Here is a 16,617-nt window from a genome sequence, read left to right as displayed (position 1 = left end):
GGTGGATGCACGGATGAGACCCCACCTTACGGCATTTGCTGTGGGCCACTCCTGAGAGACAGGACTTCTAGAGCCCCCGGCAGGCTGGGGCAGCAGGTTTAATAATGAAACCATGTCCCTCGGAGCCCTGAATATGTGTCACACCCTTGAGAAAAGGCCACTCACTGTGGTCATAATGGCTGGGATCCTCTGGGCCCAGCAGAAGCAGGAGGTGCAGGAGGTGAGCTCAGACACAGAAGTAGAGGACGTGGGTGGGTGGGGAATGGGAGCTCAGATGCCTCCTGCACAAGTTTCTGAAGCGGGGTTCCTGAAAAGTTAGTAAGACGCAGTGGGTGATATTGGCATCAAAGCCAAGACCATGAACTCACTAAACTCGGACGGTGTAGCTGTGAGCTCACAGCACTCCCAGAGGAGCCGTCACACTGCATTCAAAGGGAGGGCAGCACCCAGTGGCCCTAGCTCACCTCTCAGCACTGCGGGTCCCCCGAGGTGCACCTTTGGGGCTCAGCCACACTGGGCTGGGCAGTTTCCTCCCTCTTCCCACAGGCTTCCAACTGAGTGGTCACCTCCTGCAGCTGATTGTCCTCAGGTATGCGGACCAGGAGCTCCAGCTGGGCTTTGACGACTTCCTCAACTGCCTGGTCCGGCTGGAGAATGCCAGGTGTAAGTGTCCCCACCCAGGGGGGAGATTCCACCTCCCGTCCATCACCTTCCAGGTGCCTACGACAAGTAACCTGCAGAAAACGATGGCTGAGACAGGCCCGAGGCGCCGTGGTCTGAGGCGGCTTCCAGCCACTTCCACGGGTCGGTGGGAGGCCTCCCGTGCACACCTAGGAAGAGCCAGTTTGGGTCACGTCCCACAGCCGGGAGAGTCAGGGGCAGCCCCTTTCTCTCCCCTCCCACCCGCCCTTTGTGTTTTGTGAGCCCTGAAAACTAACCGGTTCTCTCAAACAAGATTTGTTACCCAAGAAAAGCCAGAGATGCAGTGTAGGCGGTTTCAGAGTCCGCAGTTCATCGTCATATTGTCACAAGGTCGGAGCTGGCTAAAGTGTGTCCAGTCCAAAGCTCGGTTCTGGGGTGGCCGCTGCGGGGGCGCCAGGGCCCCAGAGATGCCTAGCTGGGCCTCATGCTCCTGTATTGCCATCTGGAATCTTAATAATTTTTGAACAGGTGCCACATTTCCATTTTGCACTGGGCTCCACAAATGACGGAGCCAGTCCTGCTTGGCAGTTTCTACAGAGTGTTTGCCAGGTGACTTAAAAGGCCTGTGAACCCCAGGCCAGTCCCTGCTTCTGGCCCCAGGGCAAGAGCTCCCTCCATTTCCCATGGGACCCTCAGACAGCACGATTGTTTGCAGCCAGTCTCCACCACACTGTGAGCTCTGGGGAGCTGGACTTGGGGGCCCAGCAAGGCCTACCTGCTGACTGGTGATGATTTGAGAGGTGAGCAGGTCTGACACGCTGGGCTTCCTCTGCTGGTGCCCAGTAGCTTGTGAGCTGCGCTTCAGAAAGACCCTCCCAAGAGATGGTCGCTTGTTTGACTTACTAACAAGATTTGTTAGCTTCTCTCTCTCACCCACCCGTTTCCTTCCTGAGTCCCGTCCAGCCCAGGCCTTTCCACAGAGAGGTGCACAGTTTGCTCTGACAACCCAGGGATATTAGGGAGATGGCACGTCAGGCTTAATGTCATCTACTCTGGGATCCTCACGCTAGATTCACCACCTGGAGAACTTTGAAACCAAGACTAGAGCTCTGCCCCAAGATTATTTAAACTGTCTATTCTAGAAAAGTTTTAATCATACACTAAAATATAAAGAACAAAATCCATCCCCCCTAAGCCCCGCACCATCTTCTCAAACTTTGTCACACATTAAAATCCCTGCCAGAGTTTTAAAACTTTCCAATGATCAGGCTGCACAGTAGACAGGTTAAATTAGAATCAGGGGGTGGCACACAGCACCAGTATTTATAAACACACCCCAGGTGCTCTGTGCCTTACACCCAGCAGAACAATTAGCATTTTGCTAATCTTTTCCATATGTTATGTTCCAACACATACTATTTGTTCTGAATATTTTAATCACAGATCTCAAAAATCCAGTCCTTTCACCTGTAAATATCTCTGATAGACTTGTTTTTAGCATAATAGTCATACCATTTGCACACCTAACAAAATTCTCAGTAAGTCCTCCACATCACCTGAGACGTGGTCCATGCTGAAATTCCCAGGGCCATCTTTTTACATTTGCTTGGTTGTCTCAGGATGCACACACTCCCTTTGGCCATTGGGTCCTGTCTATTTTGTTTGGTGACGCCTTCCGCCTTTCTGTGGTGTTTTTAAAGCCCCCTGGAGGACTACAGTAAGGTGAAGCCAGGGCTGACTGGCTGGATGGGGAGGTGGAAGCCTGGAGAGAGAAGCAGCTTTCTCAGAGTATTCAGGGCCCTGGGTGGGGCATCCACAGTGGTAATTCTGCTCCAATATGTAGACATATCAAATTAACACCCTGTACACCTTTTATTTACACAACGTTATGTGAAAACTATGTCTCAATAAAATTAAATGAAAAATAAAACAAAACCAAAGAGGAAATGCAGGGCACGTGGCCCCACCATGGACCTGCTACATCAAAACTCATTCGGGCAGGTCCCTGGTGACTCCTGCACACACCTAGTTGGAGACTGCTGGTTAGACATTTTCCTGCCCGCAGGGAGAGGGGCGACATTGGGACCCTTGGCTTCAGTGGTTCCTGTGATTTTCATCTCCCGTTTTTTTCCTTTCCCTCCTTGGGTCCTTCTGCCAAGCTCTGCATTCCCTCGGGCCTGACAGCAGCCTGTGTCTGCTCCCCATCTCAGGCTCTTTCTGCCCTCCGCCTGTTCCCATGTGCACACTGCAAACAGCGGCTCCTTTACAGATCCCGGAGTGGCTGTGAGCATGGGTGCCATTATCAACTGTTCCAAGACAGGCTGGCGACAGCCCCATGCTGATTTTGGTCTAGCCCCCTGCTCTGTGCCCCAGTTTCACCACTTGCAGAAAAGATCTGGGCCCCAATCTTACACCAGAAGTTTGGTTTATAATAATATCATATAATCTGTCAACTTATTATGTTGACTCATCGCTGCTCTTGTGTGCATCTCATATCCCTCCCTGCATACGCTAGAATTTAATTGAGAACAGAAAGTGGATGCTTCCCTTTTCTAGTATTCTCTTTCACCTTTACCGTATACAACGGTATTGAGCACCCTAAAAATATCCGACTTGTAAATCAACTCCAGTAAGTGGAGTGTTTAACGGGTCAGCCATCAGGGCTGTATTCTCAACTGGGAAAGTGGGCAGTTACCTCCCCTGATCTGTGGGGTTTGCCTGTAATGGGAGTGGAGCCCTTCCTCTGAGTTTCTCCTCGGCAGGTGGCCACAGGGGAGTGGCAGAGGCTCAGGGGAACAAACAGGAGCTTTGCTGGGGATGACTGTGCTCCAGCCCTGGGGGGCACTGAGCTCTGACCACAGAAGACTGGCCTGTGAACAGTGTACCACATCCCCCAGATGAGCAGAGACTGTGAGGGCACACCAGGAGGCACCCTCCCCTTTCTGGGGGAGTCACAGGAACACGCACCCCAGATCATTAAGCTTGACCTTGCCCCACCCCATCTCAGAGTCAGCTGGCCCCACATGGGCATTCCCTCCAGAGAAGACAAGCACTGCTCCTCCCGGCCTCTGCAGGCATCAAATAACAACACAATAATAACACAAAATAAAGAATATGATTTTTATTTTCAGGCATAAAAGTAATACATATGATTGTAGAAAACCTGAAACATGCAGGCAGGTATGAGGAACAAAACTAAAATCACAGAATCCACCATGAGAGTAACTGCTATTAACATTTGTCACATCATTTCAAGACTCTTCCAGAGTGTGTGTGTGTCTATTCATCACATTGTAAAGCACTGTTAGGATCACACCATATATACTTTCCAATTAGCAACTGTGTACCTTTCTCACATGACTAAACAGCCTTCAGGTTTTCCTTGACTGCTGCCTGGTCTTCGGGATTTGGGTCATGGATGGTGCAAGGTCCGGCTGCCCTCAGCCCAGGAGAGAAGACTGCAGCACGCATTAACCAACGCAGTCACTGACTTATCAATTTAAACAAAAGGCAAAGAGAATCACGGTTTATCAAAACTTCAATTAGTCAGAAGGTTGAGAAGCTGGAGCCACCACTTCAATTTAAGCTTTAAATGATTCACAAGGGAAGTAGCCCCCTATGTCCTATTCAGTAATCCCACCTCTCTCAGGACTACAACATCCTAAAATTTTGAGCATCGTGGCCCCCAGGTTGGCCTGCTCACCCCTCCAGGACCAGTCCCTTTGCCAATCAGTGGCTAATCAACATGCCTCCCCACACCTTCAGGAGCTGGTGCTCAGGGAGGTTTCCTCTGGGAGTTTGGTGAAATTAATGGGGGCCAAGCTCAATGTTGGGGAGGGCATGTGTACGGCATGATCAGGGTGCCATGGCAGAAGGTGAGTGCTGAGAGGCTACGGTCAAATGGAACAACCCAAGGTCAAAGGCTGGGGACGAGCACAACAACTTTGGTGGTACAGCCGTGAAGTCAAAATAAATCAAACCCACTAACAGTCTGTTCTCCATGTTTCTCAGTGGTTCTCAGCCAGAGGTGGTCTTGTCCGTTAAGAGACATTTGGTTGTCACAACTGGAGGAGGGAGATGCTACTGGCTCCCAGGGGTGGGGGCCAGGGATGCTGTTACAGATTCAGCACTGCTCACGGCAGCCCCCAGCCCACAGGAGTGGCTCCAAATGGCAGGAGTGTGGAGACGGAGACAGCCTGCTTTCTCTTCTCTCCTTTTGTCTCTGCAACATACGCTTACGCCCTTCCAGATTCACAGCCGCAGATTCCTATGAATCCCAAAGGCAAGCCCAGGGTGGCTGAGACTAGAGCGCCAGAGTTCCAAAGAAAAGAGGATAGAGCTAGGAAGGGGTGGGAATGGGGCATGTGTGGAGCCGAGCAAATTTGGTGTTAATGAATTCAAGCACTCGCCCAAAGTTCTCAAGGGCCTTTAGAGAGTAACCTTGGAGACCACAAACATTTTGCTGCCCTTCTCAGGTTCAGCGAAGGCACATTCTGCCTGCAAAGTGGTAGGACATTGTCTGGGGAGGGAGTGCAAATTGCCTTGGACAATATTGGGAGCTATAAAGAGGAGGGGACAGGGGACAGGGTCTTGAAGGGTACATTCGTTGAACATTAAAGAGATTTGTTCTTCCTGGGACTCTGTCCACTAACCCAAACTCTTGAGATGAAAGAGTTAAAAATGGCAACTTGCTATTTGTGGGCTCTAATTTATTGGATGTTGGATTGACTTGCTGGTGTTTGGAGAGGCTGTCCTCTCAGGGTCACAGGTTTTAAGACCACACTACTGCATGGAGCACAGGTTTTAAGACCACACTACTGCATGGAGCTCCAAGGTCACCTATTGTTAATCATCTGAGGAGGTGATATGTCTTCACACTAGAACTTGGGGTTTAGATATGTGAGCCTTTGGCCTTCATCACCTGGCCTGGCCTCAAGGGGAGCAGCAGTTGAGTTGATGGTGGATACTGAGAAGATGCCACTGTTTGGCTCAACCTGACAGCAAAGAGAAAGAAATTGGAGAGGAAACTTCTCTTCCTTCATGGATTTTCAGAACTGGATTTAGGAAGAAACAGCAAATCTGAAAAACAGCAAATCTGCTGACCCCACTTAGTGACAGAACATCTGTTTCACAGCAGAGATGGAGTAGGAGAATGGGAAACATGGATACCCCAAATATCTGTGTCATTTTCCCTCTTTTTCCAAGGACTCTGTTATCTCCTGGAAGCTCCTTGGTGAGAATTCAATTGGCAGAGACCCTTTTATAAAATAAACATTTCTTGAATACCTGTTGTATACAAAGTACTGTGCTCCACACTAGCACAGTGCCTGGCAAAGTAGGTATTTAAAAATGTTTGGTGTGAGAAACACACTCACTGGTCCAAATTCAGTAAGTGGACACAGAGACAAAGAGAACAGCGGAGCGAGGCTTTAATGACAGTCTTGCAAGATCGGGTGTCTGGTGGGCAGGCACACCTGGGGAGTTTGGCGCCAATAATTTTTCTCCTAGTACACGAGCCCCTCTCCTGGTTCCTCATTGGCTGAGTCCTACAGGGTTCACAGTCTTCCCCGGACTTCGCCTAAGCCCATTATATCTTTCCTTTACATTTGTCTTCTTCTTATTGGTAGGTTTAAAAAACTCAAACAGGTACAGCCAGGCTCTTATCAATTCCCCCACCCCCACTCTCAGCCTGAGCAGCTTCCACCATGTGGCCCTTTGTTAATACCTTACTGTTAAAATGTTTAAACATCCTAGTGGGAATAAATCACATTTAGGTTTTATACTCTTTAATAACAGTACTTAATTAAATTTTGTTACTTTTTCTCCTGTTAATCTGTCTCATGTCAATTTGTTTCTTAGACCAGCTAAGGGAACCTGCAGGGACAGAAGAAATTCTTCCTCCCACCACCAGTCAAGTAGCTATGTTTACTAAGGGCTGACCCAGGACCTCTCTCTTTTTGTTAAAAGGACCAGGATGGTGTGGAGAAAATGGAAATTACAGCCAGGATCCTTGCCTGGGTGTCACCCATTGTAGACCTGAAGTGCCTGTTTGCGTGTCTATGGGATGTTTACCGAGAGGCTGGTCAGTCTTGGGAGTGTTAGGCAGAAAAATAGATAGGAGCGGGATGAGAGAGAATTAAGGCCAGTAAAGTTCACTAAAAAGGGGACTCGAAAAGCATCCTGTCCCAGGGGACTGAGGAGGAGCAGAAAAGAAAAACAAAAAGCTAGTGAATCGGCACAGGAATGTCTGCTTGGACCCTTGCAAGCTGCTGCTTCATGGGTCTGCACCCCAGCCCCTCTCCCACGATTTCCCCTCGAAAAGCCCTGACCGCTGTGTGTCAGGAGGACGGTGGTTCTCTAAGGCAGGAGCCTGCCACTCCCTCGTTTGCTAGCAAGTCAACAGACTATTCTTTCCTTTCCTCAAAACCTTGTCACTGTGTTTTGTGATTTGACCTCAGGGACAAGGACTGGGTTTCGGTACCAGGAGCAGCCCCCCGACCAAGTGCCCGCAGTGCTGCTCCCTGGGTGTCAGGGCCCAAGGCCGAGCTGTCGTGGAGGAACGCAGAGCTCCTGCCTTCCTCCTCGCTAGCCACAGGTGACTGTGCCGGCAAGGAATTCGCGATGTGCGGTAGCTCCAGCACAAGCCTCTAGGATTCCCTCTAAAGTACACATTGAAAGCAGTAACGCCTTCCAGGAGAGAGTACAGAAACCGGTGTCACCACCAAGGATTTGCAAGATGTCGGGGTGGTGATTTCCACATACCCTTGTTGAAGTCACTCACTTGGCCTACTCTGAAAACAGATGAATCTTGGAGATGCCAGTGCATGACTGTCAACGTAATCAGAGTGGCTCAGGTTGCCGTTACTGCTGCACATGGGGCTTCATCACTTGGTCCCCAAGCACCCAGTGTGTAAGTATTGGTCAGGAAAATGCTCTTTGTTCTCTTCCTGTGAGTGAAGACCAGCAGGGCAGATAGCTTTCAGCCGGCAAGGAGAGAAAACTATCTCAGAGGCATATCAGACCTCCAGACTTAGGCTGTCATTTAGTCAGAAGGAACCTTCGTCTCCTTTTCCTTCCAGAAGACATCACACTGGCCCATCCCATTGATGGTATTATGCTGATTGGACGCAGTGATCAGGAAGTACAACTCCTGTGTCACCTGAGGACCCCCGAGGTAACACAGGGCAGCCCAGAGCGGGCCACTCCAGGGCCAGGCCACAAGTGTGACCCACCTGGACTGACCTATCAAGCATATTGATAAAACAGTCACGTGTCAAAAGGTGGGAAGTAAATCCAACAAAAATTCAGGGGCCTTTCTTTCGTCTTAGAGAAGTTTCTACGAGTCTATCGTGTGGGCATGCTAAGCTCTCCCTTGTAAGGTGATGAATAAGGTGCTTTATCTGGCCCCTCTTCCCGCCCACATACACAAAATGCACAGCAGCCTGGTGGACCACCTCGGATTTCAGAGACAGCATAGACCTCATTTCCAGTGGGCTACTCTGACCTATTTAGTGATTGGTCTGAAAAGCACCTAGTTTGAGAGCAGCCTGGAACTGTGGAAGGTGGATGCCAGTAGATGGCAACACCTGGATCCCCTCTCATTGCTGCCCCTTCCAGGTGCACACCTGCAAACGGCCTACCGGGGGACTGACCTGCCCAAGATCACAAGGCCTGAACCCAGGCCTGACTTGTGTGCTGTTCCACGCTCTGTGCCAAGACTGGTTGGCATTCTGCCATCTCTGAGTCTGTGCATCAGACTCACGTGACACCAGCCCCCAGGAGCTGGAGGGGTCATCCATGTATCCCTGGGGATGTCCCTAGGGAGGAATGTCTGGCATGACCCTCCCTGTGCAGGTTGGGACACTGGGCAGCTCCTGGGAGGTGCTATGGCTTCAGCAGGACAGGGAACTGCTGACAAAAAGCAGCCTGAGCTCAGCTCTTGTCTCCTCAGAGCTGGGGCCCTGGTGTCATTGCCAAAGAGCAAGGGGAGGGATCTGGTGGAGATCTGTGTACTCAAGCATGGCAAGGGCCAGGAGGGTGGGCAGTCAGCAGCCCAGACGGGCATGTGGGCGAGTCTGAATTCAGGGAGCGGCCCAGGAAATGGACCCTTGAAGAAGTGATGTCACTGAAGACACGCCCATTAGAACCTGAATTGTGACCCGGACGGAACCCAGCTCTTGGTCGCAGACCCCAGTCCTGCTCACTTGACCGGAGGCGCTCGACAGAGCAACATGCGGTCTTGTTGTGTGGAGCCTTCTAAAGCCGTGGGAGTCAGGGAAGCCGAGTGGGAGAGTCCTACTGCTCGCTGTGGGCTCGGTGACCTCCTCCTTCAATGCCTCTGTGACAGTGACCTCCTTCAATGCCTCTGTCCGTGTCTCCTGGGGGAGTCCGAGGTAACACAGGGCAGCCCAAAGCGGGCCACTCCAGGGCTAGGTCACTGTGTGACCCATCCCCGGCTGACCTTCCCCTCGGCCTCTAATGTGTCTGCGGTGGGCGTGGGGAGGAAGGGGGCCGTTCTAGGGTGGGAGCATGTTGTGAGGTGGTGGCCCCCTGGTGGGGCAGTCAGTGTCACAGCTCTGGTCTCATTATTCAGGACATGGAGGTGAGTGTTGGGACCAGGTACTTCCACCCACATGTTAATCCTGAGCCCAGGGGTGTCCTCTTCTTCCCTGAGGGACTGGATGTCTACACAGATGGCCCTGTGGGCCTGATCTCCGGTCAAGTTTGGGGCCCACGTTGCCCCCTGCAGGGAGGTCCAGGCATCCCCAGGTGCCTCCTCCCCAGCTACCAGGTGCTGGCTTTGCAGAGCTCCACCCTGGGGAGTGAGGAGAAGCTGGTGGATGGATTCACCTACTCCATCTCCCTGGACCTGGGGCAGGCTGCCTACACCCCAGGACCCCGTTCCACACCTGGCAACCGGCCAGGGCCCTTCCAGGGCCCTCCCTCGAGAGTGGCCAACAGGACCACTCCAGAGGGCCTGGAACCTTGTTCCTGGGGGCACCCCGTGCCTCTCCTTGCTCGCACCCCAGGGGGCTGGGGGACCTCAGGTGAGCCACAAACCTCCCTTGTCCTGGTGGTTCCTGGGTTTCCCACTGACTATATCCCTGCTGCCTCTCTCAGGAAGAAGTTGAGCTAACTCTCTATCGGACTGAGCTCAACATGAGCAGGGTTCCCCAGATGGGCGTGAAGACGAGTCAGACAAGGGACACAGCACGGGAGGAACGAGCTCCCAACACCTGCCAGAGCACTCCCGAGGACGCTGACCAGCCGACCACGGACCAGCAGCTCCCCTGGTGAGCACCCACCCCACTCCTCGGCACAGTCGGGCCTCTGCCCACAGCCCGCAGTGTGTCTCGCGTGTCCCCACATGTGTCTGACCGCAGCCGCAGCGTGCTCCTCTGACGGGCAGGGTGGCTGGCGATCAGCCTGTGAGGGTGCCCATGGGGAACACGGGAGGAGCCTTAGAGGGGCTCCCCTGGCGCCCGGCACTGTAAAGGACTGCCAGCCAAGCTGGGCCACTTTGGGGCTTACTTCTCTGTACCCGATGAAAAGCCTTTGGCCTCACCCGTCAGTGGCCTGGAGCCTGGCTCATTTGGAAAAGCACATGGAAAGCAGCCTTCCGAACGGAGGCTCGCGATTCCCTGTGGCTGGGCCCGGTCCTTGTCCTCACCGTGGCCACATGAGGGACCTCTGGGGGCAGCAGAGGGGTACCTGGGAAGGTTCGGGAAGGACTTCCTTCAGCAACAATAGGTATGCAGCACCCACTCTGTGCAGACCCTTTTGGGACACTTAGCATAACTGAGTGAAGGAAGCAGACACAATACTGGAACCCCGTCCCGGGCCGAGTCGGGTAGTCACTTCAGGCGTCATCTGCAGGTCACAGCCGGGGAGCGACACGGTCGACATTGTGTCCTACTTCCATAAATGGGGGTATTTCTCCTGGATACAGGATGCGCAATCGTGAGCGTTCACTGGGTCCAGAGGGAGCGATGCCCATCTCACAGAATGGGGGGAGGGGGAGTTTGGGGCTTGGGGCAGGAGGAGCCCAGCAGAGCCCAGCAGTCACCCATCTTCAGATTCCCATGGGCAGACTGACGACTGGGGACTTCCTATTCGGGAGGATGGGAGAGGATGGGGTCCCAGGACAGACACGCAGGGTCAGGAAGGGGGAGGGGCAGGTGCCTGGACAGGCAGGGGAGTGCACAGCGGCCAGGCCCACACAAGGGTGGACCCGGAGGGCAGTGCGGCTGGAAAGACCAGGCTTCTCATTCTGCCAACTCCCGGCCTTCCCCCAGCCCCAGGATGGGACAGTCTAGTCGCCTTCTTTTCCGGGATTTAGAGGAGGTGCTCCACTTCATCTATACCGGCGAGCGTGTACCCACCCATGAGGGCCAAGACCTCCACCACTTGGTCCAGGAGGAGCACCTGGGGCCCACGGTGGCGGTGCTGGAAGGTGAGGGGCTGCAGCCACGGGACCTTCTAGGGTGGGCTTCCTGGACTGGGGTTTCCTTCAAGGCAGTGAGGGCTCTTCTTGTCATTGTAAGGCACGGGGAATCAGCCCTGGGGTGACCCTTTCTCTGTGTCCTGCTCCAGACCCACGGCAGATGCAGCTGGTTCCAGAGATACGGGGAGGGCCGGCTTCGTGCGTAGGGCCCGTCCAGGAGCTCCCTGAGCCTCCTGTGCTGGAGCTACAGCCGGTGTCACCTGCCTCAGCCCCTGCAGAGCTGGAGGATGTCCCAGCCGTGGCCTCAGCCTCAGAGCCAGCCCCCGAGCTGGAGCCCCATGAGCCCACAGCAGAGCCCAGCAGGTCACTCATCTTTGGATTCCCATGGGGGTGCTGACGACTGGGGACTTCCTATTCGGGAGGATGGGAGAGGATGGGGTCCCAGGACAGACATGCAGGGTCAGGAAGAGGGAGGGGCAGGTGCCTGGACAGGCAGGGGAGTGCACAGTGGCCAGGCCCACACAAGGGTGGACCCGGAGGGCAGTGTGGCTGGAAAGACCAGGCTTCTTACTCTGCCACCCCCAGGCCTTACCCCAGACACAGGAAGGGACAGGCTAGGCACGTTGCCTGGCTGGATGAGCACCTGGGTCCCACGGTTTCAGAGCTGAAAGGTGAGGGGCTGCGGCCAGGGGACCGTCTAGGGTGGGCTTCCTGGACTGGGGTTCCCTTCAAGGCAGTGTGGGCTCTTCTGCCATTGTAAGGCGCGGGGAATCAGCCCCGGGGTGACCCTTTCTCTGTGTCCTGCTCCAGACCCACGGCAGACGCAGCTGGCCCCAGAGACACGGGGAGGGCCGGCTTCGTGGCTAGAGCCCGTCCAGGAGCTCCCTGAGACCCCTGTGCTGCAGTTACGGCCGGTGTCACCTGCTTCAGCCCCTGCAGAGCTGGAGCATGTCCCAGCAGTGGCCTCAGCCATGAAGCTTGTCCCGGACCTGGAGCCCCATGAGCCGTACCCGGACCCGGAGCCTGCCCATCCCTGTGCTGCAAGCACCCGGGATGTGACGAGAAAGGAGGAGCGGACCATCCTGGTGTTTCCCTCCCGCCTGGTGGCCGAGCAGCTGACCCGGGCCTTTGCGGTGAGTGGAGCGGGCTCTCAGGTTCAGGGGTGGGCCTGCCCTGTGTCACGGGCTGCCGCCGACCTCCCGCCCCTGACGTGGACTCCTGTGATCTCAGCCCACGTTCCAACTTCCCCCCAGACTCACCATGTGCCATGAGAGACTCTCCTCACCCCCAAGCCCTCACTGACTACAGGGGGGACAGTAGGGCTGGCACTTAGGGGTCCTTGCAGACCAATGATTTGGAGCGGAGGGAAAGGGGGCAGGGCCTGGTGGGCTGGGAGGGGCAAGGCAGGGGAGGGGTGCTCAGGGAGGTGCTGCCAGGGCCTTAGGTCCTCGGGCCATTGGCCTGGCAGGCTTCCATGGCCTCTGCACTTCAGAGCCCGCTGCCATGGATCTGACTGCATGGGAGACAGACACCAACAAAGGCCCTGGGTGGAGTTGTCTAGGGTGAAACTGCACCTGAGTGGGCAGCGGGATCCACGGGGTGGCAGAATGGGAGGCAGATGCCCCAGGATGGGCAAGCGTGAGCTGCCTTGTGCGGCAGGGAGGAGGTGAGTGAGGGTGCCTACGAGCAAAGCCCCTCCGCTCCCCACCACTGTGGGATACTGTGCATCCAGTCCTCGGCGCCTCCTTGGACGGTGTCTGAGGCCTGGATGGCCACGAGGCTCACAGCACATCCCCAGCTGCCTGGGATCCAGGTCTGACCGGTGACCCTGCCTGGGAACAGGGGCACCAGGGGCACAGCTGGATGACCCCCCCTCCCTTCTGATCCACAGACGCTGTACAGCAGGATAAACTATTTTGAATGCAAGGCCTACCTACAGAAGCAGTCACAGACGGGAGACATTGAGCGCCTGGCCCCCACCATGCATAGGGTCCTGAGGGAATTTGACACCTTGGTTGAGTTGGTCACCACCACCTGCCTCAGGACTCCAAGCATGACAGCCCAGGATAGGGCCCGAGTGGTGGAGTTCTGGATCCGGGTTGCCAAGGTGAGTCATAGGACGGCCCCCCGGGTCCATCCTGGCATCCTGGTACCTGCTCCCCTCCTTGGCCAGCTCTCAGGATGGGTGCCTGCAGCCTACCCTGCACGGTCCCTGGGCCCTCCTGCCAGGGGCGTGCAAACTTGGACTCGCAGGCCCCAGGGGGGGACAGCCATCCCTGGCCCCTTCCTTGGGTTGAGCTACAGTCCTCCACCCAGGAGGGCTGCTCAGCAGGTACCAGGTGTGCTGGGCTCCCTGGGTGTCTGTCTCCGTTAGGATAGGAGTTCATGGGGGAAGAAGCAGAGAAGGAGGCCACGCTCTCAGCTCTGTCTTCCCTCCCAGGAGTGTCTGGCCCTCAGGAATTTCGCGGCACTCCATGCCATTCTCTTGGCCCTGCAGAGTCGTGCCTTAGGTCGCCTGAAAAGGACCTGGAGACATGTTTCCTGGTGGGTAGTCCTGTCCCTGGGACCGGAGCACCTGAGTGGACAGGGACACCCCTATGTCTGGGACTTCCTGGGAGGCGGCGGAGCCTAAGGACAGGGATGGTGGGCTCTTGGGGCCCCCTGTGAGTTGGGACAGGGGTACCCCTGCAGGAATCACTTTCCTCCAATGTCAGGTGTGGGGTGAAGCCCATTGGAGATCTTGAGCTTGTGTTCTGCAGCAAGAGGTCTCTGCCCCAAGGACAGCGACCTCGCCCAAAGCAGATTCGCCCCCGGGAGAACTGGGAATGGAGGCCCTGGGTGGAAACATGGAGCCCCTCCACAGGCCACAGATTCCCCAGGGCTCAGGGCCGTGGTGGAAAGCCTTCTGCAGGCTAGTGGACCTTCTAGGATCTCCAGGAAAAGGGGTCGGCCCCGAGACTCTCCACCTGCTGGCCATGTATCTCCCTACTCCTCTCCCCTCCCCTTAGGAGGAGCACCAGGATGTATAAAAACCTGACAAAAAAGGTCAAGTGGGTTACCAGGAAGCATCTCCTCAAGGTAAATGGGGGCTGGAGGTCTGGAAGGGAAGGGTCCTCGGGGCAAGTCTTCTGCTGCGCTGTGGCACAACTTTGGGGAGGACTCTAGGTGTGCGGGGTGAGAGGGGAAAGCTGACGGTGAAAGGAGGGTACCCCAGGCCCCAAGGGTCTTGTCTGTCTCCTTCCCTGGCTCCACTTGACTGGGGGCCTGGCATCCAGTGAGGACCCAGAGGACAGGCCCCCGTCAGGGCTGGAGCTGGCCTGGGGTCGGCAGCAGGGGTGGGACCTGTGGATAAGAAAGGTCGGCTTCTCCCCTGGGTTCCCTGAGCCTGTCACGGCCCCTCTGTGGCCTTGGCTCCTCATGTGCACATGGAGGGTTGCCGTCACCCTGGGGTGTGGGCCTCCCTGGTGAGCAGGGTCCAGGGAGCACAAGATGCGCTTCAGCTTTGTGCCCACCCCACCCGGTCATGTGAGAGGAGCCATGGTGATAGCCAGGTGACAGTGGGTGCTCAGGGCACCCTGGGAGGCAGAGGGACCTCCCCTGACCCTCTCAGGGTGGCGGCCGTGGCCCAAAGACCCCCATGAGTTTGTGTGTGTTGGAGCTGGGGTCGCTCTATGCTGAGAGCCTGCTGGAGGTGGGGACTGCATAGGTGCCAGGGGGCTCGGGCAGGGCATCCATCCACCACGGTCTGGCTGTGGGAGGCACGTGGGAGGGGAGCAGGAGCACCTGAGTGTCCTGGGCCTTGCAGGAGCTGGAGTCCATATTGAGGGCAAGGCAGCGGGACCGCATGGGACCCGAGGAGAGGAAGAGGAAGGTGACAGAGGCGTGCCGCGGGTCACGGGCGGTGGGGGCGACCCTGCACCGGCTCCTGGTGCCACCAGTCCTGAGCTGCCGGCACTGGGGTGACCAGAAGGAGGGCGAGAGCAGCTGGGTACAGGGGGAAGTTGGAGGACAGGTGCAGGGCCCACAGGGCCTGGGATTGGCCAAAAGCCAGCCCTGGGAGGGACCAGGAGGGGAGAGCTGGGCGAAAGGAGGTGGGGAGGCAGCACAGGGTGGTCCAAGGGAGCTGGGGGCTGCGGTGTGGGGTTCAGGGGAGGCTCTGTGGGTGCCCCTGGGGCAGGTGGGGACTCATCACCTCCTCACCCCGGTGGCACAGGGCATGGTCCCCTACCTTGGATTGTTTCTGGCTGACCTGCCTAAAGAGAAACTCCTGGAGCATAATGAGGACGTGAGTGAGCCCAGAGGGGCCCGAGGGGTGGGGAGGCAGGATGGTGAGGTTCAGAGAGGAGAGAGTCCCCAATGAGGAGCGCGGACCTATCAGCACCGGGCCACCCCTCCGTCCCCCACCTTTCCTGAGAGTGGGTTCCCGTGTGAGCAAAGATCCAGCACCATCCCGTGCCCCACTCCTCACCCCCACAGTCTGCATCCTGTCCTTCCTCTGCCCCAGGTTGCTACCCTCCAGGACGAGATCATGGTGCACAAGCACATGGCCGGGGTGTATGACCTGGAGAGGGACGAGCACTTCATGTCCTTTGCCCAGGCCATGGAGCCCCTGGACGAGGAGCAGAGGTGAGGCCGGCCGGAGTCAGGCGTGGGCTGCAGCTGCCGGCAGGCTCTGGGAGAAGGGCCCCCGACATGTGGCTCCAGAGGCTCACAGGTGTCCCTCTGTCCTGCAGCTACAGCCTGTCCTGCCAGCTGGAGCCCCAAGGCCAGGGGGCCGGCAGAAAGGGACTGTTGCAGTTCTTCAGGTCCCACAAGATGTAAACTTACGGGCCGGCCAGGGCCAGGTGAGCTTCTGGGCTGCGGCGATCGGCAGGGGGTGGGCTGCTCCTCAGCCTCAGGGACGCTTTGGGCCATGTTGGGTGTGGGGGCGTCCTAAAGACTGGTGGGGCTGGGGTCCCAGCTCCACGGCCGACCAGTCCTGTCAGACTGAAGGGTGGTCCCCTCCCCCTCTGGGACCCAGCCTTCTCCTCTGTAAGTAGGTGACGCTCAGGAGCCTTCCTGTGACAGGGACCCCCCGGGTGCTGGTGATTGACAGGACCCTCCGCACAGGACCCGGAGCCCAGAGGGCAGTGGGGACGGGGTGGAAGCAGGATAATGGGGGGAACCCGGGATAACCTGCCTCTTCTGCTCACCCGCGGGGCCCTGTAGCTGCTGTCATCGGGCCCTCGGCCCTGCTGGTGTCCTGGCTGCATGTGGAGGAGAGCTTCTTCCCCTTCGGGCAGGCGGCACCTGGCGCCCCAGGACCCCAGTCTGCTTGCTGATCCTCCTCCTCCGGCTGCTCATCCCGAGCCTCTGCTCTGGCACCTCCTCCATCAGCCGACTTTGGCATCTCCCCAGGATGCCGCTGCATCCTCAGGGGCCTGTACGTAGCCACTGCCAACCTGGCCGCCTTCGTGCTGTGTCCTACCCTCTGCTCGTGGCCCGCTGGACAAAGGCGAGCCACCCCACCGTGTGGAGGGATTTCCCCTTCG

The 16,617-nt window shown here is 56.5% G+C and overlaps 2 protein-coding genes and 1 long non-coding RNA gene across 3 annotated transcripts in view; 2 read left to right on the top strand and 1 right to left on the bottom strand.

Annotated features, from left to right (window-relative positions):
- Window positions 1-923, top strand: part of LOC108394713 (calpain-9-like) — a 29,239-nt gene extending 28,316 nt beyond the window's left edge. The window contains 1 exon segment of the mRNA XM_073220758.1: window positions 547-923. Within this exon segment, the coding sequence (XP_073076859.1) occupies window positions 547-923 (377 nt within the window).
- LOC140845638 (uncharacterized) overlaps window positions 1-16,617 on the bottom strand; it is a 79,683-nt gene that overhangs the window by 47,763 nt on the left and 15,303 nt on the right. The gene's annotated exons all lie outside the window — the stretch shown is intronic.
- On the top strand, window positions 12,058-16,427 carry LOC140845770 (ral-GDS-related protein-like). The gene is made up of 9 exons (XM_073220757.1): window positions 12,058-12,219; window positions 12,978-13,193; window positions 13,527-13,630; window positions 14,095-14,164; window positions 14,892-14,957; window positions 15,300-15,371; window positions 15,591-15,712; window positions 15,820-15,930; window positions 16,295-16,427. Exons 1-8 carry the CDS (start codon window positions 12,058-12,060, stop codon window positions 15,905-15,907), a joined length of 900 nt encoding a protein of 299 aa, XP_073076858.1. The 3' UTR covers window positions 15,908-15,930; window positions 16,295-16,427.

Source organism: Manis javanica, chromosome 13, assembly GCF_040802235.1.
Source record: "Manis javanica isolate MJ-LG chromosome 13, MJ_LKY, whole genome shotgun sequence".
Taxonomy (NCBI): domain Eukaryota; kingdom Metazoa; phylum Chordata; class Mammalia; order Pholidota; family Manidae; genus Manis; species Manis javanica.
This window is presented reverse-complemented; position numbering and strand designations above follow the sequence as displayed.